Source organism: Pholis gunnellus (assembly GCF_910591455.1).
Source record: "Pholis gunnellus genome assembly, chromosome: 6".
Classification (NCBI taxonomy): Eukaryota; Metazoa; Chordata; class Actinopteri; order Perciformes; family Pholidae; genus Pholis; species Pholis gunnellus.
The window spans coordinates 9,368,042-9,395,194 of record NC_136532.1 but is presented as its reverse complement, the minus strand read 5'-3'; the positions used below and the strand labels follow the sequence as shown (position 1 = coordinate 9,395,194).

General features: G+C 42.1%; 1 protein-coding gene across 1 annotated transcript in view; it reads left to right on the top strand.

The window, feature by feature from the left end:
- grid2 (glutamate receptor, ionotropic, delta 2) overlaps positions 1-27,153 on the top strand; it is a gene marked incomplete at both ends in the record, with an annotated part of 431,005 nt that overhangs the window by 54,063 nt on the left and 349,789 nt on the right. The window contains one exon of the mRNA XM_079161163.1: positions 20,967-21,122. Within this exon, the coding sequence (XP_079017289.1) occupies positions 20,967-21,122 (156 nt within the window). The remainder of the gene's footprint in view (positions 1-20,966; positions 21,123-27,153) is intronic.

Here is a 27,153-nt window from a genome sequence, read left to right as displayed (position 1 = left end):
GTAGAACTTTACGAAAGTAGTGAAAAAGAGCAGTACAAGTTCTACACACGAAGCTCTAAGGAACAGGCGCAGTAGTCTCTGTGCCCTCGTGCGTAATGCCAAGCCCTCGTGCGTAATGCCAAGCTGCTGTGAGAGCTAGATATTATTACGCATGCCTGTAACTCTGCGAGGGATTGGTCAATTCCAAAGGTAAAACCCATTTTGGATTTGTTAGAACCAATGGAATTGAAATATAACCTCGTGGGTGTGATTGACAGCACTGTTAGCCAGTTGGAACCATAACTTCGCTGTCCCTCATGAAGCCGTCCTCGGATACGCCGAGAGTCAAATGCCTACCCCCTGCTCCCCTATGTTAGATTGATCCCAATTTCTTCAGGAAACAGTTCAGAGCCGTCACAGGATGTTGATAGAACAGTAGGACCCGGGAAAATATGCCTTTGTTTACATCAAAACAGCACAAAGGTAAGGAGTTTATGAAATATTAGCGGTGAAGCGGTTTGTTGTTCTGGTGCTTGTTTGCTCACAGCTCTGTGGTGGTTTGACTTAGAGAAATACTGAAGATATCTTTGGATTCAGTGTGTTATTGGCGTGTTTTCTGCTATTTCGGTTTTCCGTGTTAGCATTTAGCATCTTCTTATTAGCGCCTACCGGAGTGTGTGGTCGGCTCAGCAATGGCAAAAAAAGAGTGATATTGTGAACATTCTTTTAGTTGCTTATTTGAGTTTGGTTAGAATTGTGTTTGGAGTGTGTACACTGGCTTGCAGGACAGTGTAGAACAGAATCTCTTCGTTAATTTGGTATATAGCATGTATGAAGCATTAATTATATTTTTTTCTGAAAAGTCCATTTATGACATGCTGTACACTGAACAGTCTCGCTCTAAACCCCAAATGGGGCTCGCTCGGGCCCAAGAGGTTAAACAAAGACGCATGTTAAAACAAGAAATATATTGAGGTCAAACAAAATGAACGAGGCCATGTCCCCATGTCTCACGATCAGTACATGACATACAAATACAATCCACAGTTATACTGTTAATATCATCACAAACCATGCAAAGATTATTTTGGCATTTTGCCTTTATCAATTGGGTGACAGAGAGGATGTTTAGTTAAACAAAGATGCAACCAGAATCAAACTGTACATATCCACGTTATGTGCCTTTACTACCCACGGCTGTGACATTTCCACAAGGAGACTTTCTTTACAGCAGAGAGAAGCTGCAGGGTATGATTGGAACGGCAGCCATATTCACTGAGGAATTAAAATGGCTTTTTATATTGAAACTGAGGATTATGTATAGATTACAAATGTATTCTTTTTTTTTTATCAAGTATCTCTAGAGATGTTTGGAATCCTATTTCTAGAAAACGCATTACTGAATAGCTTACAGTACAAGTCAAGCATTAGATTCTGAATGGAGAGATCACGGCATATGAGGCGACAAGCGAAAAGAGGGATTGGAAGAGCAGGTAAAGGAGAAAAGCCAAGACAGGCAGGTGGAGTTAGCTAAAGAGTGAATGAGAATCAGAGTGAGAGAGCATTGAAGGTTGTGGGGGGTGGTGTATGGGTCTGACATGAATCTGTCTGCTTGTGTCTCACTGGGTCAGGTCTCTTTTCACCTCTCCTGTGCCTTGGTGATGCAAATCGAAAAAGAAGTCCTAATCTGAATTTAGCATGCACTCCGACCTGCATCTCGACACAGTTCTGTCTCATCGTCATGCCGAAAACGACACAGCGGAGGACGGCGAGAGAGGAGGGAGAGCAAACTCGACACAGAGGGGGAGAGATTGTGAGAAGGAAGCTGGCAGAAAGTCAGACTCTATGACTCAGAAGGGGTAAAAAAAATAAAAACACTGTCTAAGATAAAGTGGGGGAAGTAGGAAAAGAACGAAAGAGGAGAGGGTTCATATGCGAAGTCCACATCATTGTGAGAAACCAAAGATCCTGATGCACTTGTGCCCCTTTCTGCAGTGAATTATTAATCCACGTCGACACATTTGGTGGCAACGTATCAAATCCATTCTGCTGACGCCCGAAGTAATGTATTTTCTAAATGGGAGCAGCAGCTACTGTAGATCACGTAACGGTAGCCCACAGTCATTGCTTACACTATCAAATGTGAAACCACGGGAGGTTTGAGGTCCAACAAAACGGATCACGGTGCAATAAAGACTTCTGTGTTCCAACACAACAGACCTTGTGTTTACTGTGCCAGTAAAGTGTCAGTGCGCTATAGACTGTACATGATATGTGGGCGCACATGCCTGTTCTCCAGACATTGCGTGGCTGCTTGTACTGCTATTGAGCTTTAAAGAAGCCCCTGTGTAATGAGAACACTGTCTCCTTTGAACACACACACACACACACACACACACACACACACACACACACACACACACACACACACACACACACACACACACACACACGCACACACAGGGGATTTACTAAGAATCTACTTAGCATACATATAGGGTTAACCTCATTCACACACTTTACCTCCCACACCTTCCCCTTCCTTGATCATACAAACAAGCATGCACACTCACGACCGAGTGTACGAGCTCAGCACAACACACACACACACACACACACACACACACACACACACACACACACACACACACACACACACACACACACACACACACACACACACGGAGCTCTACTCAGATCATTACAGCGCTGACAGCACCCTTCCACATGAGCACCTTTAGCCATTAAAACACAGGATGGCTGAGAATGAATGTGTTGAGCTTGTTCCAGTGGCACTTCACACTCAAGTTTCTCACCTGATTTTGAGAACAAACTAAATGTGTGAAAGCACCTCAAACAACCCAGTAGTTCCAGAGTAACCTAGCTAGCAGTTGCGTCGCAGATTTTCAACTGAATCTAACTTCCACACCACTTATAATATATGAACACATCAGCAGTGTGTGATTTTTTTTATTTATTCAATATGCCTCATTAATAATCAACTGACTCACATGTTCGCCGTAGAAATGAAGTCTTCCTCATTCCATTTTAGAAGGGCATATTTTCAGATATTCTAAATGAGCTTCTAGCTGTACAGTACGATTTTCTGTCTCTGCTGAAGTGTCAATTAAGTGCCTCTGCTGCAGGCTAAAATCAACAGCAGCATGAATAATATCTGTAGTCAGAGTCCTTACATCTTTCTTTGGGATTCTTCATTCTTCTTGGTCTTGCTTACGCTGTTTTTTGGGAATAATAAACCTTTTTGAAATTGGCTGTTTGAATTCACCAGAGCCTTCCCTTCCACGTCTCCCGAACTCTTTGTACTTTTCTATTGTCTTAACAAATGTGAACGGAATAGACAAAGACATCTGCAGATTGTCCGGTAAGTGATTAGACACCAGTTTCATCTCGCTTTGATGTTCTCTGATGTGGGACTCCACAGCAAGTAGGCTGCATTATGGCGTTGCTTCAACTATGTTACTGTTACACAGTTGATTGACATTGACAAATAATGTCTCCCTTGAAGGACCCAGATACATTTTTTGTTTATTTGAGCTATGAGTCTACCATTCATTAAGCACAATGTCAGACTTTTGTCTTTTGTTACTTGGTTACTTAAACGAGAGATTAGTGGTGAAGTGTTGGCATCAACGATATTTATTGTCAGATTTCAAATTTAACTGAATGAATTTTAAATGATACATAATCTAATAATAAATATATGTTATTCTCTCATTTCTATTACAGTAATAAGATGGATACAAAAAAAAAATTACATTACAGAAAGCTTTTGAAAACGGAATTGTCCTGCAGCTTTATATTCAGGAGTTAAGTGATGTCTCCCAAACAAACATGATATTCTTCTCATCTTCTAAAAAGAGATATTTGTGGAAGGATTCTGATCATATTGGTCTCTGAGCTTGTTTTTTTCTGTGCCTTCATTTCAGATGTGAGTGGGAACGTTCGCTCAAATGTGTGCTTCTGTCTCGTAGCGACGCTTCACATTGCCGCTTTTAATCATCGTCACGATCTCTGAATATGTGAGACATACTGGTTTTGAACTGCCCGTGGGATGAATGAGAGTCTGTTCATTCTTGGTTAAAGACTCTGGTCTCTCTGGTCCACGTTTCTCTTTTTGGAGAACGCCATGTGAAATAACACACATATTTGATTGGCAGCATCACGTAATATCATTTACAACGCATGGAATTGGTCGGTGTGTTTCCTGAACCGCTGAACGAGTTCCGGAAAAGCTGAACCGGTTAAAATAGAAGAGCTCCGGTAAAATTGTATAATTCTCTATTATCCATCGGTTAGGTCCAGGGTCCTGATACAACGGTGTCTGGGTCCGGACCCCCCTATTAGTGACCCCTGGGGTAGATCATTGAGCATCGAGGTCGTGAACCTTTCTCAGTAGCATTCGAGAGCCTGGCTACTAATTTCTGCATGGTGACATTTTCTCTGGAGTTGAATCATTTAGGGGTTACAACCAGCCCTGAAGAGGAAATACACAGATCCATTTCCCACTCATGTTCCCTCCAGCAAATGTTCCCTCAAGTGAGTGCTGAAGACATTTCCCCTGTTAACTCTCACTCTCCATGCTCTGCCTTCTTCCTCTTCCTCTCTGCATTTCTCCTCCTCCCCCTTTTCTCTTTCATATTACAGTATGTCTTTCCTTCGCTTGCCTGTCCCTCCAAGTGCTTTTTGACTTCTCTTGTGTGCTTTTGATAAAATGTGATCCTCCTCTTTACCTCCCATTCTCCTTCTCCACCTCGGTGCTTTACCCCCAGCACTTGGTCCTTTACAGTTTGTGGAAAAGAGGAAGATAATCAACTTTGCACTATGAGTTGCTTGCATGTGTCATGTGTTTGCTGGATTATGTGTTGTAGTTTGTTGTGTAGTTGTCATCCTTCAGGAGATCAACAGACAAATAAATCTCTCCCAGGCTATTGCCCCATCCTCCCCTCTCTCTCACATTCATCTCTCACTTCTTTTTTCTTTCGTCCTCTCGTTTGATCTCCTCTCTTTTTTCCCTTCTCCATCTTTCTTTCCCTATCTGCTCTCTCCATGTCAGCCAATGCTTTCTCGCCATCATGCATTCTGGAGCCAGTTCAAAGTTGCTGCGCTGGAGCTTTAGCCCGTAAGAAACCAAACTAATCTGTTGTTGGCAAGGCAGAGTGTGGGGGGGGGGGGGGGGGGGGGAATAAGGGAGATGCAGACAAATGGAGACGATTAATCAAGGGACAGTGGGTTTCGACTTCCAGAACTTGTTCCACATTGAACAGAAAATGGGGACTCATTGAGAAGCATTCTGCTTAATAATTCCTGCAACCAAGGTTTGGTCCTGCTACAGTGTGTCGGTACACTTCTATAGTGTGAATACTGTGGCCCAGACAGTTTACCCAAATCTTCACAGTACTACAACACAGTCTCCTTGGTCTGAACCAGGATGACAAACATTACTCCTTTCAACCTTGACAAATGCAGCGTGAGCGCATACAAGATCCCCTTCTTCCGTTGTAACCTTTCACAATAAAAGCCCCAGAAATATATGCTGCAGAACTTCTTACCAGAGAGAATCACCCAGATAATTCCGCTTTAAGAAAACTCTACAATAGTTCACGTTTGTTTAGGCTATTCAACAGTTTACCTCAGACAGACTCGGAGTTGTTGGTAATCTGCCTGCAAGAATCTATTAAACCTTTTATTGAAAACGTGTTGCAAATTTGCATTGCTGTCTGTATGAATAGTTTAATGCGAAACATTGGCAGTCAAGTTTTCTGCATTGTCATGTCGTTAATCAGAAATCAGTCCTATCAGAAATAAGTCCTCAGATAGGATTTCTTTGTCCAGACATCACCATAAAACCATAAGATCTATAAAACATCATCTAAGGTTTGTTCACATTACATTGGAATTAAAATAATGGATGGATAGGTAGAGATAAGGGAGGGATGTGCATCAGGTCATCTTGGTAGATCTTATTAATGAATGCCTTTCAACTGGTAAATCCAACTTATGATGTGAATTTTGTTTTGATCTTTAATTGCTGGCTATAACACAATTTGCAGCTCTGGAGTAATAATATGACACCGAGTCTAAAAGAAGGAAGAAGTGAATGCTACAGAGAGAGAGGATGAAACATTCGGCAGAGCAGGTTAATTCCTCGGCTATCCAATCAAATTAAGTGAAACAACAAACGCAAGAAATTGATTTCACAGGAGAGTGTTGTCTGGTATGGATATAAATAAAATTGGATGTTATAAATGGGTTCAAACCACTTAAAAGCTTCAAATTTAGAGAGCCTAATAGCATCCCAAGCTAATTTGTAAGCAATTAAAATACAAAGATAATGCACATTGATGGCATTGTTTGATTAGAAAGTCTTTCACAGGTCTGCAATTATCTCACAATGTTCCATATTAAGTTCCCCAACATCCATTCTGAAGTTGTAATGTACAGCAATAGATGTGCGACACAATTTCAACTCCTAGCTTTACTTCCTAGCTTTTTTCACCACAGTGTAATTGATTATGAAACACATTAAGAAATGCATTAATTGAACAGACAGTGGACATCCTTATTAGACGGACTAATTCGGAAAACACTGGCGGCAGCAAATTGACTACTTTGCAGTAAGCATTCAAAAAATCCCATCAAAGTGCTGCATTCTCCTTTTCTGCCACACAAACATTTATTGCCTTATTGAATAAACAAATGAATGAAAAGACATTGTATTAAAAACACGTTCCCCATTAGAATATTCTTGTTTTGTGTTGAACAATGTGTATTTATGTTTCTAGTAGAACAATACATGAACCATAACTGTATAATGTCTTGATGAACCTTACAGTATGTCGAAAAATAAATACAAAATGAAACACTAATTACACTCTGCATCGGGTAGGCAAACTCATTAAAATATGCAATATTTAATAAAATGCCGGAGGGCACCAAATTTGGACTTTTACGGCCAAAATTGCCCCCCAGACGCCCTACCCAGCTCCTCCCTATAGTTGGGTAAAGCCCTGTGTGAATGTCCTTTTGATTCTTCTTCTTCCCACCTCTGTTGCATGCGACTCCACAGCACAGAAAGGTCTTTCGGAGCACCGTCAGAGATTTGAAGGTGTTGAATGGTTTGGTCCTGGCTGTGACTTGAACACTCTGTCTAGATATTCTTACAGCCCAGTCATGTCAGAGCCCCACTGGGATGCTGCTGGAAGTCCCTATTATTATGTAGTACTGTCTGTACAGATCTAATCTTAGGTCAGTATTCGGATCAGCTGCTCTTTGCTTCACCTCCCTATCTCTGGAGTCTTTTTTTTAATAATGTATTTCCGTTGTAATGTAAAGTATGCTGCTATTGGAACAGACTGATACATTGTCTGTAAAGTTAAGCATCGAAAAACACTCGTTAATGTTGACCTGTGTATATGTGACTGTATGGACAGAAATTGGGTGTCGAGTCTGTTTCAGTGTGGCAACAAACCAAGCACTTGGTTCTCTCTGGGTCCAAATTAGATATGAGTAAAAACTGAAGGTCTTTCAGACATTGAAGTTATGTGTTCTGGTTGATGAAATGGCTCCAGGCTCCTAATCTCACATTCAATAAAGAAAGGAATATGGTGATGTATGAGCAATATGATTGGTCACTGTAAAACTCACTGGATTAAAAAAGGCAAGAAATGGGGAATCTTTTGCCGAAAGGTTCAGTTGGACATTACAAGACCAGACCATCTATGTTTAAAACCGGGACATTATCGTACTGCAGTTTAAGTTCTAAAAGTGTCCGGCAATACACAACTGTGGTTGTACTGGGCAGCGCCAAGCTATTTATGTGTGTCACTTTATGCATTTTAACTAGGGACGCCAGCAGGCAATATTAAATGTCGAACATATTCTGCCCTTATTTTTGTTCTGTACATATTCCACAAAGTCTTAGATTACTGATGCCAAAACATCCCGAAGGACGACCCATCAAAAGTTACTCAATGAATAATGGCAAAGGCATATGAAATCAGACTAAAAGTGTGGACCTGCAGGTTGTTGGCTCAGAGTCCCATGACCCCAGTGCATTCTGGGTTTAATGGACACAAGGTAAAGAGATTCCACAGCTACACATTAGCATGTCCAACTCCTCTGACCATCTTTCCCAAGCTCAGATCTCTTTACAAGACAAGTTCAAGGGGTATCATTTGCACTAAATTTGAATTTCCTTCGGGTAATATGTCAAGGAATTTATCAAAGCCCCCCCAAAAAAGACTAAGTCTGAATGTGATGGAAGACTCGAAACAGATTGGTAAAGCAGATTGGAATTTCAAATGCAAACCTCCTGGACTAATTTGCATGTGGTGCATAGCAGATTGCTGTGGAAATACACTAATCTCAACATGAATATGCTCCCAACATAATTCTGTCTGTCAATTGTTGCAGAAACAGGGTGCTTATTTTTTCTCTCTGTACCACTTTCAGCAACTATTTTTATTCATGGGGCCTAGTTTCAGAAAGACCAATGTGTATCACATGATTATCTCCTAAATTATGAAATGGAGCATTTTAGGATTAGGCTACATTACTCCTCTGTAGCCCCTCTGCGCTCCTCCCTTTCTCTTTCTTTTCCATCTTGCTCAGGCTTTCAACTTTCTAGTGTGTTTGCATATGTGTGTCCCAATGAGGTAAGAGGAGACTGCATTATTTCATTTTTTATTTTCCTAGGTGGTTGCAACACAGATAACTGGCCTGAATTTGACCTTTTCCCTGAGTGCTCCACTTCATGGCTAATTTGCCAAACTGGATAATGAGGAATCTTATGCATTTCTTCTGTTGTGTAAGTGTAGAAAATCTCTCCACTGATGTACACACGTGAAGCTTATAGAGGAGGTTCAGGCATGAACATGAAGTCATTTGCACCGCCTGCAATCAGCTTATCTCCCACCACGACACAGTTATACATTCGCACAGCAAATCGGTCCATTAAAACCTGCTCAACAATTATCTACTGTTTCTGATGTAGCATTTACCTGGAAGCTCTTCAATCGGCTTTTGATGCTGTTAACTGTTTTATTGAAGAAGATTCCTGAACAGTTAATTACATGTATCACTGATTCCATGATGCACTAGGCCATTTGAGCATATGTGCACTCAGAAAGCAATGAACAACACTTTAGCTCTGATTTCGTGGCCCTCTGACTGGGCGGGAAAGCTGTTTTAAAAGCAGCCAGTACATCAAGGTCAGATGTGTTTACCTGAATGATGAGGATGTTTCCAATGTTACTGACAGTATTATGACGCTAGGTGTCAGCTCAGATATTTCAAGTCACTAAACTTAACCTCGCTGCAGTGTTTGTGAGGGCGGTACCTTTTGCTGATTCATTTTCTTTTTTCTAAATACTTTTTGGTCTAAATGCCGGTCATCCTGCTGGCCAGTTTGCGGATGTTGTATGAAGGGCTGGGGCTAGACGGCCTCTGTGCCACAGGCATCGCTTTTCAACAGGATGTCAGGAACTTTAATCTCTGTGAAACCTGACCAACCGGCTAGCAACAGCCTAGCTTGTTAGCCTTAGCTAGCTTAGTGGTAGGTAGTCGGGCGTGTTTCAGCAACCAGGCTTCATTCAGCCTGCCACAGCGCCATCACAAGTCCACCTCTTTGGCCATTTTTTGGAGTAGCCGGGAGTTAGGCTGTGTTGTCACTGCCAAGATGGCGTCACCTACTTTTTTTCCCCTCTTCAGAAACGTATGGGTGACATCACTTAGACTACGACCATGTTTTCTACAGTCTGTTTTTTTCCCCTACTCGCTGCACTAGGTCTGAAAACGCTGCTGTTTTACAGCGTATAGTTACTGCACTATATTCATTTTGTTCTTGTGACAATTTCAAACAACGTAATATGTGCTTTTCTGCATCTCGTTCCTAAATAAGGCTTGTAAAGGTTTCTAGAAGTCTTTTTTGTTTGCTATACAAGGTTGGTGGGTACTAACTAAAGCTGAGGTGAAGCCTGTGGGTTTTTGGAGTACTTACTGTTTATTTGCGATGGCTGACTACTTACCAACCTCCCACTGGCTGATCAAGGAGAGAAAATTTACAAAAGACAGCTTCCATTGTGAGGGATAATAAAGATCAAGAACCTCTCCATGTGAATTTAGACTCAAGGGAAAGCCACAGGTAACCATAAATTACAGCACCATAAAAATAGACTTTTCTTTTAAGCGGGGAAGCGATTGCCGATTGTGTGGAGTGACTCACTCATACACACAGCAAATATATTGCGAAACACACCAAAATAAATTCATGCACTCCGCCACCTATACCTCATGTACGCCGCTCTGTGGGTGTTGGATCCTGAGGGCCACCTACCTTACTGCAGTGATGAATAAAACAACAGCCACTTGGAGCTGCGTGTGTGTGTGTGTGTGTGTGTGTGTGTGTGTGTGTGTGTGTGTGTGTGTGTGTGTGTGGGGGGAGAGGTTCTGCTGACGTGCTGGCTTTTAAATTAACTCCTCTGTTTGGCTGGCAGTATGGCTGCTTCTGGTCCTGGCTGATGTGAGTGCCTCTGCTTGCAATCCTGTCTGCATGCATACATGATAATCTGCCCCTCCCCCCTGGCGTGGTGTCATTAATCTTTCACATACTTTAGCAGAAGGGGTCTGCAAAACATTCAGAACACCGTTATTTACCTAATTTAGCGGTAGATTATTGCCTCAAAGGTAGACAGGTTATTTTTTTGTTTATTTAGCACCATGGTTGTTCCATCCCAGTCCTCGATGTATAAACACACAATCTCTGACACGGTTAAACAAAAGCTATTGCTTGATTGCCTGGGTTTATGGACTCAGCTCTGAAATGGATTAAATCTCACTCTCCGAAGAAAACGTTGTGATGGAAAACTGCACTTTTTCATCGGCCCTTCTATATGTATTCCACACAAATCAATCCTTGGCACACATTTTCTGTTTAATGCTTCTACTTCACCTTTGTTCTTCTCTTTTTTCTGACTTTGTTCAAAGAAAGGCCACCTGCAAATGTCACTTCTCATTGTAAAATTGAAAAGGAATCAATCCAATCTTTTTCTCTCCCAATACACAATCCGATACCTCAACTCAGGGTATCCTCTGAAAGAGCGTGGAATCGTTTTTTTATAACATACATTCATTTCGAGGTTCATCACATCTACATCAGCTGCTTATTGTTTTTGGAAAGTGTCGGGTGTGTGTCTACAAGTCCTTTGAGTGAGTCTTAATGGGAGCAGTCCCTTCCTCCTCTGTGCTACACACCATCATCATTCATCATATATCCGCATCAGTCCATTATAAAGTCATTCCCAAGATTTCTCTCATACTGCAGAACATTTCTGTGATCCAAATGAAAGACTCAAAGCAGGTAATTTGCACTACATTTCTATCTTTCTATCTTGAATTTGCACAGCTCAAATCGGAAGGAAGTTTGGATTATGATAAATGATTAATTAAATCCTGATGCTGCAAGCTCACACAACACTCATCACCTCTTTGCCGTCCATCCATTATATACTTATCGAGACGGCTGTCTTGTCTATTTAATGAATATCTACTAATGCAACACTAGCATTAATTAGAAGCCCGTCTGTGTCGTGTTTTGCTCTCTCCTCTTTTGTTCGAGTGTGTGAACAGTGTGTGTATGTGCATGGTTGCATGTGTGAACGTGACGGTGCGTTTGTGCTTGCTGGTCTGACCCGTAGGATTGCCCATTGCTAATAGGTTTGCAGATGGAGGAGCTTTATTATGCTCTTTATGACTTTTTAACTGACTTACTGCTCACTGCTGGTAATGAATGTGGTGTGTGTGCGTGTGTGTGTATGGGTGTACTGAGGAGAGGCCTTTAGGTAGAGGGATCCAGAGGGTGAGAGTGTGTGATAGAGGGGTAGTGAGTGCTGGAGAGAGAGGGAGTGCGTGAGGCTGAAGGAGAGAGAGAGAGAGAGAGAGAGAGAGAGCGAAATGGAGAGAAAGATAAGAGAGGAGAAGGGAGAGTAGTACTATCTCTGCTTTACCGTGTGTGGGCGGATGGATTGATTATTAAAAAGACAAAAAACAAATTAGTCAGAGTTAATGAAAGAGAAAGAGGTGGATAAGACACTCACTCGGTGCATTACTGATGATGCATTGGTATTGCTGTATTGATTATAGGTCATCTGTTTAGGGGTTATTTAGAGGCTTTGTATCTCTGCTGGCGTCCAAGTTCAGGGAGGATTATTTATGATGGATATAAACGGCACCCTTGTGCCCCTGTGTTGGAGCACAGTATGTGTGAGCCAGCGCACAATCCTGGTTGTGTTTCTTCACTTGTAATTGTAAGTTTGCTTGTGTGTATCGGTGTGTGCACACTAAAACCTGTGGGAAATGCGCTTTTCTTTTTTATGTCCCTGCTCCAGCAGAGGGGTGAGGCCGCAGTAGCATCACCAAGGACAGGAAACATGACAATTTAGTTGCTGGACTGCTTGAGTAATGATGAACAGCACACCCACCAGAATCTGTGACGGTTTTTTTAGAGGGCAAGGAGGATAGGAGGGAAGAGCAAACCGGGGTGGACGTGAGCCAGCGGGCGAGGAGACGAAAGGGATGAGATAAGATGAAGGAAGCAACAGAAGAGGTTGGTGGGTGGCAGCGAAAGGAGGACGGTAAAGATACGGGATGAGAGGAGAAGAGTGCCACGGGATAGCAGGTGAGGGTTGGAAAAAAGGGTTTTTGAGGACAAGTCTGTGATGGAAGGATAAAGATGAGAAGAGGAGGAGATGGAATTAGAGAAAAGTAAGAAGAAGAGCAGTGTGATGGAGGAGACAACGGGGAGGAGAGTTGAGAAGTTTTTGGAGTTCTAAACGTAGGAAAGAGGATGGGATTTGATAGCGCGGGCTTGAGGAGGGCAACTGAAGGAATACAAGCCTCTGAAGATGCCGAAGACGTGCAGTTTTCGGGGGAAGGAGGGCGAGAGAGCGAGGAAATCCATTCCTCCATGCAACATAATATGACATTTATGATGTGTACAAATCTGAAGCCTCTCTCCGGCGCTTCAGGCAGAATCCTCCCAAATGTTCGGCATTAATCAGGAGAGTAGGCTTAAAGACTCAATGTGCTTAAAAAGACTGGATTCTTGCTTTAAAAGCAGATTTGAGGGTTCAGCTCCCTTATGGGTAAGCATGTTCACACTTTTAGTATTTTTTTTTGTTGTGTCTTCATCCTCTTTCTTTCTGCCCTTTCCATCCTTCTGTTGTTTCTTCTATCTTTTTCTTTTCTCTCACTTCGTCTCTCAGTTACTATCTCAGTCGTAATTTGCATTTTTCTTTTCTACCCTCTGTGCTTTACATTTTGCCTTACACGATGCTGTAGGAGGCAAATACAGAACTGGTGCCCTTTGCATGTTGAAGCTCCCTTTACATAGCTGCCCACTTTTAGCCCAAGTATAACATTTCGGTTTGACTCCCCGACCCAAAGCAAACAAAGCAGTGATCAGCCACAGTATAATCTACATTTCCTTGGTTATTTATTGTTTATTATTTTATTGCAGCTGACGGCACAAGTTTGCATCAGTGTGTTCAAGCACAAATCAGATCAGTATTTGCCTGTTTTACGCACCTTGGGGTTTTATTTTCTGACAATATGGCATAAATACAATGCCGTTAAACACCTGACCTTCAGATGTTGGAACTCCATACCACCTCTTAAATGTATACCAGCACCAAACTGCCTTCAACATAACCTTTCTTTTTTTTTTAGCTTTTAACTGCATTGCCAAGTATTTTTTGCAAAAGAAAGTAAAGATGAAAACAAACATGATTGTTGTGATGGATTACATATTCCTGCATGTCAATTTCCAAAGCGTTCTGATTTATCTGAAAACTATTGTTGCTAGACAGCTAGAGAAAATGCATTTCTCTGACAAATAGTAAAAAAAAAAAATTGCTCGGCAATATGTGCATGATTTGTATTTAACGCTACAGAAATTGAAATAGCTGTATGGTTCCTAAAGCAAATGTCAGCTCATTCTTACTGAGGTACGTCTCTCTCCCTGTCCCTGCACACACTCGTGTATACACACACAGCGCTCCTCGGAGATATCAAGGCCTTCTAAGCCAAGGCTAGTTTATTTGGATTAAATGTCACACGGGGCGTCACATTGAACAAGGAAGGAGTGAGTTGGAGAGGATGAGGCCAGAGAGCCCATAGAGTGAGCAGAGTGAGGCTTAGGGAGATGGAAGGATGTACAAAAGAGGGGAGGGGAGGAGAGAAGTGAGGAGCAAAAAAGGAGAATAGAGAGAGATAGCGTGGGTAGAAAAAGAGGTTTAACAGAACTATAAAGCAGAGCAAAGGGAATGAGGTGAGGGTACAACAGTTATATCAAAGGGAAGACGAGAAGAGTGGGATGGAGGAGGAAATCAAAAAGAAAGGTGAAAAGTGAGAGACTGGTTGAAATGTAGAGGGAATGAGAATGCAGGCCAAAGGCTGACAAAGACAAAGGGATTGCTTAAACAATCAGAGCTGTTTTTATGCAATGTGGTGATAAACGGATTTAGAAGAACACGCCAACTGCAGCAATCATTGTGCCTGTAAAGGGTATACACAGGTACACCGAATATATCACACGGGTCATTTAGATTGTGCATTGCTATCATCCTAATGATCATTTACTTATACCTTGGCTAGAACACCTGGCTCACTGCCACCACTTTTACGGTTTCAAGATCCCATCCTGGCCGGACTGGAGCTGAGTCAGCCGTGGTTTACAAACCAGCCGGACCTGGCCAAAACCGACCCAAGAGCTGACATGGAGAGAAACACTAGAAGAAAAACGGCGTTGTCAATTGTCCGCTCTTTACTTTGCTGGATGCGCACTCAGGGACTGAATCTTAATGTGCCTTGGATGAATTGGCTATTTCCAAATTGTGTTCAGCTTGCCGGCTAATGAATAGAGACACAAAACAAATCCTCCACCTACTCAAAGTATGTTCACTTGTGTGGGAGGAAGCAGTAGGTCTCTACAAAGGAGGAGAAACAGTCGGGCTGTATTCTGTATACTGTATGCTGTATTGTGTCTACATAAGGCGAGGCAGGGACAGGGACATGGCAGAGATAGCTGCGACCTTGGTACAGCTTTGTGCGACAACGTGGCAAAGGACTGCAGCGCCGCTGAACTATGACTACAAATTATCCTGGCTGCTCGCCTTCTTAACGATGGAACAAATTCATTTACACGCCTATAATGAAAGAAGGGAGGAGAGGGAGGAGGGAGAAAGATGGGGGGGGGGGTTGAAAAATGTGGGAGAACGAGAGAAAAAATGTCATGTGTAAATCAGGTTACCTGGGAGATTTCTCCAATATACAGAGGACGTTAAACCGAAATCTTAAAGCATCACAACACATTCAAACATACAGTTTGCTGGTATATCTCAAAGTATGCTCTCAATCACAAAAACCTACAGTATAAGTACAAGGTGACAAGGAGAACTGGTTTCCTGTGGATTGTAACTTTAAGCCCCACATCCAACAGACCATAAGCACAATATCCCAAATATACCGAATGTGTATACTTGAACAGATACAAAATACATAGTCTATGCGTTCATATCTACATCCCGCTAAGGTGCTGTATATGAACAGAGATTGTCAGGGTTGACTCAGTACCTTGGTTATATCTACTGTTGCGTCAACATTCCCACTACAGCAAATACACAACAGCCTTCTGCTGAACTGCTGTATTTATTCACAAACACACAAAATGAATTGCTTCCCCCCCCCTATACCAGGAAAACCTGCATGAACAATGTGTGCAAGTGTGTCTTGGATGAGCCTATATGATAAATATTAGAGCTGTTTTCATATCTGTCCCTCTGACACGCCACACACTTGCTCTGACCTCCTGTGACCATTAATTCTTTGTCCTCCCCCTCTCACACACACACACACACACACACACACACACACACACACACACACACACACACACACACACACACACACACACACACACACACACATACACACACACACACACACACACACACACACACACACACAAAAACATGCACATTATTTCTCTGCCATCCCCTTAAGTGTAGAAACGCTCCCCCCTTTCAGGTCTCACATCACTGCTGTAAATAACAGCCTGTTTGTGTGTTCTTGCATCTGTGTGTGTGTGTGTGTGTGTGTGTGTGTGTGTGTGCATTCGTGGACATGCAGGACGATAACCTCCCCCGTTCATCACCATCATCACTCAGCGCCACCGCCACCTTGCTTTTATCATCACATTGAGACGGTGATTCTTCGGTCCAGCCTTGTCACAAATCAGCAATCCATCACCTGTGTGTGTGTGTGTGTCTGTGTGTGTGTGTGTGTGTGTTCCTCCATAGTCATTATCACAGTCAGTCTGTCAGTGTTCCTGTCACATTACTGTCAACAGCTGCAACCTCAACAACAGGTGTGTGTGTGTGTGCGTGTGTGTGCGTGCGTTTGAGAGACCCCCGTAGTGTTTCAGACATCTTCAGAGTCGTCTCTGTGAGAGAGAGAGAGGCTGGTTTATGTGGAGCGCAAAGGCCAGGAGGCAGGTGTGCACACACTGTCAGATAGAGAGGGATTTGGCGGAGATTATTCATGGTTCGCCTCCAAAAAGAAAAAAGGCAAACAGATAAAAACATCAAAGCTGTCAGTCGGAATGTATGATTAGAAACTAATTGTGTGTAACATCTATCATTTTTCTTGACCTCCTCTGCACGTGTTGTCCTGCTGCTTTGGTATGAAATCATTCTTAACAATCATTTCGTCACTCATGCTGAATGATTATCTTGAGAGGGAGCTGGCTTAATTACGAGTCTTTATAGAGTGTGGGAACATAATAACTCTGCATTGGATGATGTGCCATCCTAATTTGTTCATTTAATAAGGAAATTAAGCTGTGTTTTGTACTTTCGACAATGTGCCTTTGTCTGCCTGAATGCCATTATCTGATTCCGTATTACTTGGAAGGCTGAGCTATATGAATTGTTTCTGTTTTGGAAATGTATCCATGCATTACGAAAACAATTCAATGTCTTCAAATTCAAAAGCTGCTGACATGGCTCTGTGGATGGCAATGCTAGTTTATCAGTTGGTGCAGACTTTGGAATAGATCTTTGGTGATCCCCTGTCTGAATCACTTTGGTCATCTTCTGACTTTTCCTGCAGCTCCACCATATTGGTCACATCTGTGTGTTGTTTTTTTGTGGGAAACATCTCAAGAAATATTGGATGGATTTACTTAAAAATGGATATGATATGATGTTTTAATTAAATATCAAAAGAGGCTAATGCAAGGTAATGTTATGCGTTTCAGCATTTTGGTCAACTGCCGTTGTTATTAACTATGCCATACAAATAAAGTTTGATTTTATGTATTTAGCAACTTTGAAATCACAAGGAGAAAACAAGTTATTCTGCTTAATTTCTTCATCGGTGCTTAAGAGTTCAAAGGTGTAAGTTGGCAGCTAATGAATGAATGAATGTTATTGATATTCAAAGCTGATATGGCTAAGAGTACGGTGAGATATTGTAGAAGAGCATTCTCTTGGCAGGTTTATCTTTTTTTCCGTGCTTTCCAGTGACGGCACACTCACCTCCTCATTTCTCCTTTACCTCCAGCATCCCTCATCCAGTTATTTGGCAGTGCAGTAAGTAGACAAACAAGCAATCTATTGCCTATTTATCAATGTAAACTAATACCAAAACACTTGACTTGACCATTGGAAGACATTTGATTAATACCTCTCAACCAAACAATTGGGATTGTCTACTTGTGGATGCTACATCCATTCAAATTTACCGCTGTTGTTGATGGGGCTGTTTTCATGGAGGGGTTGGTTTGGAAATCGGTTGGTGATTTAGTGCTGCTGTCCACACAATCTGTGTGTGTGTGTGTGGCGGGTTGAGTTTGTGCATGTGTGTGTGTGTGTGTGTGTGTGCCCGCCCTTGGGGCGTCTGTGTAAAGCAATATTCAATGCTTTTATTTCCTGGTTGATTTATGTGGTGACGTTTGCCTTTGCGCTCACAATCGCATTACTGGAAAGGAGGAAGAGCCAGGATTCTGTGTGATGTGTGTGTTTTACGTGCGTGTCTTTGTGTGTGTGTGTGTGTGTCGGCATTTGTAAATCAACATGCAGTGATGTTTAAAAATAATAAGGCAGAGAACAAAAGACATTCGCCCACCCTCCTCCTCGTCTCTCTTCTTTTCCTCACTCATTTTGATATATATATATGTATATATATATATGTATATATCAAATACGTTATTTTTCCTTTATATGAGAGTCAGCAAACATCAGCACATTGAGAATAAGGATGCACCGATGCCACTCTCTCAGTCCGATGCCTGGACTTTGACTATCAGCCGTTACAGAGTATCGATCCAACAGCAGTGTTTAATCAATGAGCTGTAAGGCTCCCTGTGTTGAAGGCACTAGCATCATTCTTTTATATGTAAGGCAACATCAGGCTTGACTTTACACAGTGCTTACCTATCTTCATAAAAAAATAAAAGTTGTTTAGATTCCTGTCTAATTGACACTTTGAGGCGAAACACATTTAATGATGCGCTTGAATCCGTTTCGTCATCAAATTGTCTCTGTGCCTGGATTACAGAGTGGCAGCGAGCAGGTCGCTGGTAAACCACGGCCCGGTTTGATGCCCTGTTGTGACTGTTGTGCCGCTGGACCCGAGCAACACATTGCTGGTGGGATGTTTCAAAGAGGAAGAGAGAAAAGGAAAACGCTTTTACAAAGAGAGTGGTGTACAGCATAGGGCAGCTTTTAACTCCTGTCTGGAAGCATGAGCGAGGTTACTATGGCAACTCCATTGTGGAGGCCCAGATTAAGGGAGCCATTATATTGGGTCTTTTCTCTGCAACTCTTTTTTTTTTTCTTCAATTTTAATGTCATCCTGTGGATACTGTGAAGTGCAAAATACACTGATCTCAAGTGTTGGTGCACACTTAGTTTAACGCTGTAGACAGTCCTGTCCTCTCTCAATGCATTTGTCCTCTAGACGGACGCAACAGTGTAAAAGTCCTTCCCCAGCAGTGTCATCTTCAAGCTGATTGGAACCCCGTTCATAATTTATCTCTAATGGAATAATGAATGCATCTTTGTGTTTCACTCTTTATCGCTTTGTCTCACCTCATCTATACTGCATGCTTATTGAAGCAAGCGAGCCTCAATCAGTGGGAGGGTATTTACAGTTGTTAAATGCTGATGGATCAAATTATTGCAGGATACATACTTAATGAGGCCTTTCGATCGAGAGGCAGGTAGCGGCCTTCAAACAGCAGTTGCTTTTGCATGTGATGAATGTGTGAAGTGAAGCGAAATGTCCTTCAGAAGCTAAATCTGATCCACAGGTTATTTGAAATAGGGGGCGAGGAAGTAAGATTCAGGTTTGTAAGATCAATGCTCCCCTCACGCTATTGCTTTAGTCTTTTTAATTACATTATGGTCACCCACAAAAGGTCATACACTACACCATTTTTTTAGCTAATTAAGCATACAATTGGGTTTCTCCGACACATCCCTGGAATGAGAAGACAAATCTTCACAGAGGCAGCATATTTTCTTCAGTGAGGATTCAGACCATAGCCTTTGCTGTTCGGCATCATACTTTACTCATTGAACTGTACGAGACCAAAATAACAGCAACAGTCTCCTAAAAGTGGTACAAAACAGCCCTCAAGCCAATGTAGCCGGCCTCTTTGCTAATGGAATTTGCAACCTGTGTGTGTTTCTCTCTCGCCCTCTGTCTCTCATACACACACACACACACACACACACACACACACACACACACACACACACACACACACACACACACACACACTATACAGTATGAGGCTTATTTTCTGGTAAGCGAAAAACTGTTTAGCAGAGCTTCACTGCACTAGCACCCGCAAGTAGTGGCCCAATGAGTTCATGGGATAAACGGGGTTGAAATGAGAGGCTAAAAGAGATGAAAAAGAGAAATAGATATCACACGGTTAATTGTGTGGAACAGACCAAAGCAATAACCAAAGTCACTCCCAGCCAGCCATCGCCCCATGTTGCTTCATTCGTTAGTCTGAGCAACACTGCAGGTTGACCTTTATTTTGATGACTAATTTAGTATTGACTAGTGGCAACTTAATCCGCTTCTACAGATACTGGGACTCTCCAGTCTTTTTTTTGTCCCTTTTGTGCACCAACCATTTTGGCTGAGTCAGTTCTCCCCCTGGCAGCATTTGACCCCAGCATGAACCGTGGTGTCGACACATTTCTTCCTCACGCCCCGTCTTTCTGAAGCTGGGTCTCAACTACACACGGTAGCTACTAACAGTACGAGACTGAGCACAACGTAACAGGAGTTCCTCCAAATGTGGCAGAAAATGCGAAATTTGGAGAACACAACTGGTGTCGCCTCTGAATCCCCCAGAATCGCATAGCCTATTGAAAGTAGGTCCGTTTTTTAAAAGGCGGTTTTTGACAGTTGTTGTTTATTAGGTCCAGAATGTGACCATCTCCCGTTACTAGGTGTTTGTGTTCAGGTGGTCATAAGTCCCTTATTTATGATCTCGTTATCAGCTGGAGTATGTTGTAATTAGATCAATATTTAATGTTCAGTCAATGTTCATATTGTAAACTTTGGTGTCATGGCACTGGCCCCAGTTAACCACACTTCTTTACACTTTGTTGGCTGTTTAGCAATGTCTTGGTGATACAATTAGAAGATGTCGAGGAGCTCTGTAAGGCTTAGTTAGATTCAGGATGTTGTGAAGCTAAACCACGCGGGACGGAGTTGGAAATTGAGCCTGGCCCTGGGTTTTCTGAAGAACGTGTGGGCTGTATTCTTATGGCTCTACCCTCTTTATCACCATATGTATGTCACTGTCACATTTTTGTCCATTCCAGAAGTCCTGTAAATACGGAGTAATAACTTCCTCTATTCCTTTCTGCTTCTTTCCTTGTGCATAGGCGCCATCTTTGACGAGTCAGCCCGGAAAGATGATGAGGCGTTTCGTCTCGCCGTGGCAGATCTCAATTTGAACAACGAGATCTTGGAGACCGAGAAGATCACCTTCTCAGTGGAGTTCGTTGACGGGAACAACCCCTTCCAGGCTGTGCAAGAAGGTAGGATGATACCACTACTTATTGTTTAACCTTCGTGCCAGGGAGCAACGGGGCCCAGCAGATGCAGCCGCTTCAAAGTCAAATTGCATAAGGCTCTCTCGCAGCCCTGTCTCTATTTTCTTTTTGTTGACCTCTACAATAAATTGGGGCCAGTGAGGCACAGGAAATTCATTCATGTAAAAACACAGCATCAAAGAGTTGGCACAAAGTCAGTCTCTGTCTTTAATGCTCGCTAGGTTTTCATGCATGGCTTGCATGCCCTCTGAGTTGACCTGTATCACGCAGTGCGCTGATGATGGGGCAACATTTTATTTATTTCCTCGTCCCTTTTTGTTTCGCTGTGTGTCGATGTTGACAGCCATTTTATTTCATGCAAATGTAGTTTGGACGAGGAATCGACTGTGGAATCCTGATTTGTGGTCGTCAAATAGCGGATAGACTTGTCTACTCATTTCCATCCGTGTGAATATAGATTTGTGTATGCATATGTATGCCTGTCAAAGATTAGCTGCTGATTTAAAAAAGCAAAAGGCTTGAATCTCAGTTGAGCAATTATTTTATGAAAGAATGCTGCGGAACAAAACGTCATGATGTCAATAACCTTTTAGTAATGCTCTAAGTGTTCGAATAACATTTTTAATTTGATATCGTTCCCTGACTAATCCAGATAAAGATAATGTCGTAGGAGTGCAACATTTGACAGTTCACGTGAGAAGCGGTTTTGGTTGCACACATTTTGATGAATGAGCACTGCAGCCTAGTGCTACTTTTTAGTTTGACATTTAACAGAAACATGTGTGAATTGTCACCAGATTTACAGTAAATACCCAGCATCCCCCTGTGTTTACATCAGCTACTGTAATACAAGATGTTACAGCATGATGTGGTTCTACTACTGTCACATATCATATGACTCATGACACAAGGAGGTGTAAAAGTATTGTATGTATTACCGTCAACTTTCCATGTCATGAGAACATGTTAGTTTGTAATGCTCTCTACACAACTATGGAACAGCTAACAGCAGGCTAACTTGCTACCAGCACTTTTATCTGTGTGCATGCTAAACGTGACATTACAGGAATTATGATAAAAAAAAACTTCACGGAAAGAAAGAGGATGAGTTTGGGTGGTACTGGGTGGCAACACGGCATTACAGTGTGTGAAAACATCAACACATAAAGCACCAGTTCCACTATACAAAGTCCCCTGCTGGACGATAACAAGCGTCACAGCAGGCCACTCCTATTCTGCCTCAGATGCTCTGTGCGCATATACACAACACGTTCAGTTACAGACTTCATCGTGTGAATAGTGAATTCCCCTCCCTCGGCTGGACCGTTCTTCAATCTCTGTTACCAAGAGCCTTTGTTACAACAGTGTGCGTCTGCGACAATGTAAGTTAGCATAAATAATACCTGACATTGTGCCGTAATGGGCCTATTCTAATTGACACGTATTTAATGTAGTGTTTGGAAGCTAAGATGATAATTAGCAGGCTCTTGACTCACAATGTGCTCAATTTAGTCGATGAGAACCAAGTGTAGGTGCGACAACTTGTTACCTTTAAATTGATGCCACTGTGAAGTAATTGTTTCTATTCTGGATTACAGATATTATAAACCACGCTTATAAAATATACCTACCAGAACATCTAAAATTGCCAACCCCCTCATGTTTAGAAACGCATGCCTGTTTCAAACAAATGCTTCATCTGAAGGAGAGAAGTTGCTGCGTTTTCTTTACACGGAACATTTGCACCCACTTCTCCAGACTAATAATATTTGTTGTTTATCATGGAAATATGTTTGGAAGTTGAACATATTTCAAATTGAATGGTGCATCATTTATTATTGGGTCAATAAAAAAACAAACACTTGAAGGCTGTATGAGTCATTGTGAAGTGTTTTGAATTCAAAGATGATAAGAAGCCAATTGATCAGTCTTGAACAGTGTGAGTACTCACGTATTCCCACATAGTCAAACACAGCACACGACAAATACATCTGTCAACTGAGCAACTTTCAATGCCGCCTTTATTTCTAACTATTTTAAATCTGAAACACTAAAAATTGCAAAATGCTGCAATAAATGGGAACAACCCTCGCATTGGCATTGCCTGCATGGCTAATGACTCATCTGAAAACATGGAGGATGTGTCAGTTCTTCCAACTACCGTGTGTCAGTGGCTAATTAGAGCATTTGTTTTTGTGTTTGACAGTTCTCCAAAAGCCTTGAAGCAGGTAAAACTTCAAAAACATATGTGCTTCTAGATGCTTGGTGAGAAATATTAATGGTTTTCTTCAGAACGGTCAGTGTTGACTCGTACTTCTCTCCGGTGTAGGAATAAATCCGTTCTGAACATTGATATTCACAAAGTACCTTGAAATTAACCAATTAATGCAATTAATGCAAGAAAAAGTATTCAAAGTAGGAATGAGCTCACTGGTCCAACAATCAGGCTGTCTGAGTTACAACTGCTGCCCACATGGACCAGTGTCTATGATCAGATAAACATATTGCAATGAGCGCACGTTTCTCATGGAGCGGCTAAAATGCTGGCACAAAGAATATAGGATGATACACTGATCATCGCCCAAATATACGGGTTTGTGTGTGAGCCTGACTGGCTGTCTGCCTTTTGGAATCATTGAGCTAATTAATTCAGCAAAAAAGGGAATTAACCAAAATACAGACGCAATGGGCTGAGGCAATTACAGCGCTTACTTATTGGTGTGATACAGCTGTGCATTGTTCATCTTTTGCTTCCTTCAAACTGTTGCCACTTTAGAGGGAAACAACAGCAAAATCGAAAGTATATTTAATGTATATAATCTCTAGCATTTCCTGAGTACAACAGTGAAACATGATTTGTTTAATCAACCAGCCAAGCAAAGTACTCTACGTACACTCTCGTAAGCGGCTAGCCTTTGATTTGATTGAGGTTCCAAGATATCTTGATGAAGCCGACTTCCAAGGCACACATTTGCAACCTGCATGATATCTGCGTCACCGCAGGATGAGCAGTGCTTCTTTCGCTGCAGGATATCTGAAGTTGATCATTAAGATGAACAGGCAAGGAAATGTCTAATGTTGGAAATGTGACCAAAACGGTTATCTTTCCAAACCGCATCACACTTAATGCAAGAATCGGGTGAAACTAATCATATATCGATCTCACCTCTTAGCAGAATTATCTCATTGATTTCAGATCAACTCCATTATCAACATCCATGTACACACTGAAATAAGCATGCACACACGAACACACACGCAAATAAACATTACATACAAGCCTTGGCTGAGAACAGAGGTTATTTGCTTTCCAGGTCTCAGGCTGCTCTCCTGTAACAAACAATGGTGGCCAATATTTAAGTGTATGTGTGCTTGTGTACCTCTAAGAGCCTTGCTAAGGCTGTTGCTTTGATATTAGGGCCCTGCAATGCTGTTCGGTAGTCAGGCTACATCTCTTTGAAGTCCCATACTGATTCTAGTTCAATTACCTGGACTCTGAAGGATACATGTCTGTGTTTGTGTCTTCCTTCTTTATGTTGAGGTCAGTGAGCAGCTTGCGTTTCAGGTGCCGTTCATAGGATTCCAGCATTATGTGAAATACCGGGAGTAAAGAGTGATGTGACAACACAGCAGGATGCAGCATTTGAACGCTTGCTCCTTGACAGAGCGGTGTGAGCCAACAGCATGTTCCTGAATCGTTTCCTGTCCTCGCATTTCTAGCTTTTCGTTCTTCTTGCCGACAGGATCATTCTGTGACTTCTTGTTTTCACATTTTTCAGTTCAGGGAATTATTTTCTGCTAATTGTGCAAATTATCTTTTCTGCCATCTCATACGTCATATTCATAAATACAGACACAGTTACAACTTGGAGCTGCCAGGCACACCACTGTCGGGTACTGTTGGCTGCCATAGAAAGCTCATGAGGATTATCTGATGTTCGTTTCTCAAGAGCATACACTATCTGTTGGCAGTGCGGGATTTATTGGGGACAGATGAGTTGCCAAGTGTTCCTTTTTATTGATTGGGACTTCAACCAGCTAGTTTGTATTGACAAACCGGCCTCGCTTCTCATTTTCGCTTCTCTCATCCCTGACTGATTAAACTCCTGCAGGCCTCCAAGCCCCTCAGTCTGTTGACTGGTCTGTCTGAATTTGTGGGAGGTACAATGAATACTTCCCTGTCTTCCTGTCCACCTGGTACTGAACAGACTGCCTGACTCATTTCCCTGCCACTCTGCCTGCCAGTCTTTCTGTTTGCCCCGTCTGGTTGTGTAGTTAGCTGGCTGATAAATGGCTTGCCTGTCTCCCTATCTGCCTGTCTATCTGTGTATTTCTCTCACTAACTGGTAACCCGGCTGGCAAATCAATTGTCTTTGTCTCTCTCGTTTATTATGGTATCAGATGCTTTGCTTGGTGCCCTTATAAGCAGAAAGAAAACACAGTCGCTGCTACTTTAACACATTCACCCTCAGTATTTGTGCGCTCCTTGTACAAAAGCAACGTTCATTGTCCAGCTCACTCCAAGAGGTGATTCAAAGGGTCATGTGGCACAGAGGCAGACATTGATACATAATGATCAGTTGTTCATTTCTAGGTTTCAATTCAGAGGACAGTGTTTCAAAGAGGAAGGCCGGTGTGAGAGTCCCATCATCTTTGTCTGGCCTGCTTCTCTGCTGCACTGAAGTGAGCAATACAAATATGGCACATCACAATAACCATATATCTCTAACAATACAGGCCATTTTACAATAAAGTTGTCCAACTACATTTTAAAAAGAAATCTCTTTTTAAATGCATTATCAAAATGAGTTATCTGCCCTGAGGGCCGTGTGTGTGTACAGAACTGTCTCAGGAGTGTGAGAAGGGGCTTGGATTAAATCACACTCCCCTCTTTCTTCCTCCTGCGTGGTACTTAATTGTGGATCTGCTCCTGTCACTTATATTCACATTTCACTCCCTACACCCTGTGCCCCCCCCCATCCCTCCATAGTAACCGGTCTAGACATTACTGAGGGAACAGGGTGTGTGTGTGTGTGTGTGTGTGTGTGTATGCATGTCAATGTGTGCCCCTTGGTGTCCCCATTGATTAAAGCAATGAGAATCACCTAATTGGATAACAGTCTATGGAAAGGTGGGGGGCGAGGAGAAGCAGAACAGGAGGAGACCACAGGAGGGAGAGAACTCAATAGTTGTCTCAGCTTATTCTTCATGTCAGCTTAGTCTTGACACACAGGGCATACCGCCGCATTTATGCACACACACACAGGTAAAAAAAGAAGAACAAAACCAAACCTCTCACCTTCACTGGAAGGTGTGCAAATAGAACTTAAACGCTTTACAGACTCTGTCGCCATCTTTGACTACCTGTCACACCTAAGCCGGAGTCTCCATCAAAAGAAACCGTTTAGTTTTAGTATTATTTAAAGCACTGAAGGATAAAATGCACATGGATGACTCATCTAATAATATGATTAATTCCCTCAGTGATTACAGCTGAGACATAAAGCACTAAATTAAGAACAACAATCTCCGCAATTCATGAAGATTTTTCCTCAAACATTTCTGTGGTGCGTCTCAGATTCTACCCTGCCAATCTATAAAAAAAATGGTAGCAAGTTGTTCATCAAACAAAAAATGCCAACCACGTGTTGGTTCCAGCTCTGTTCAGATTGTGAGGGTTTGCAGCTTAGCAAATGACATGTCTTTGTGTTTTGGACTGTTGGTCAATCAAATCAAGCAATTTTACAGACTAAACCATTAATTGATTAATCAAGAGAAAATGATCAACGGATGAAATGGTAATTAAAATAATTGCCCTTCATCAAAACCTTGAGCATTTGATTACATGTTATGTTATTATCTCTCTAGCATATCATATATTGACTTGCACTATGGCTGCTGAGAAGCTTCAGCCATGGACATCACATCACACCGACCGAGTCATCGGGGATCTGAAAAAATGTGTTTCTAAGCCGATGGTGACAGACAGTCCCAAAACCTTCCTTTTTATTCTGTA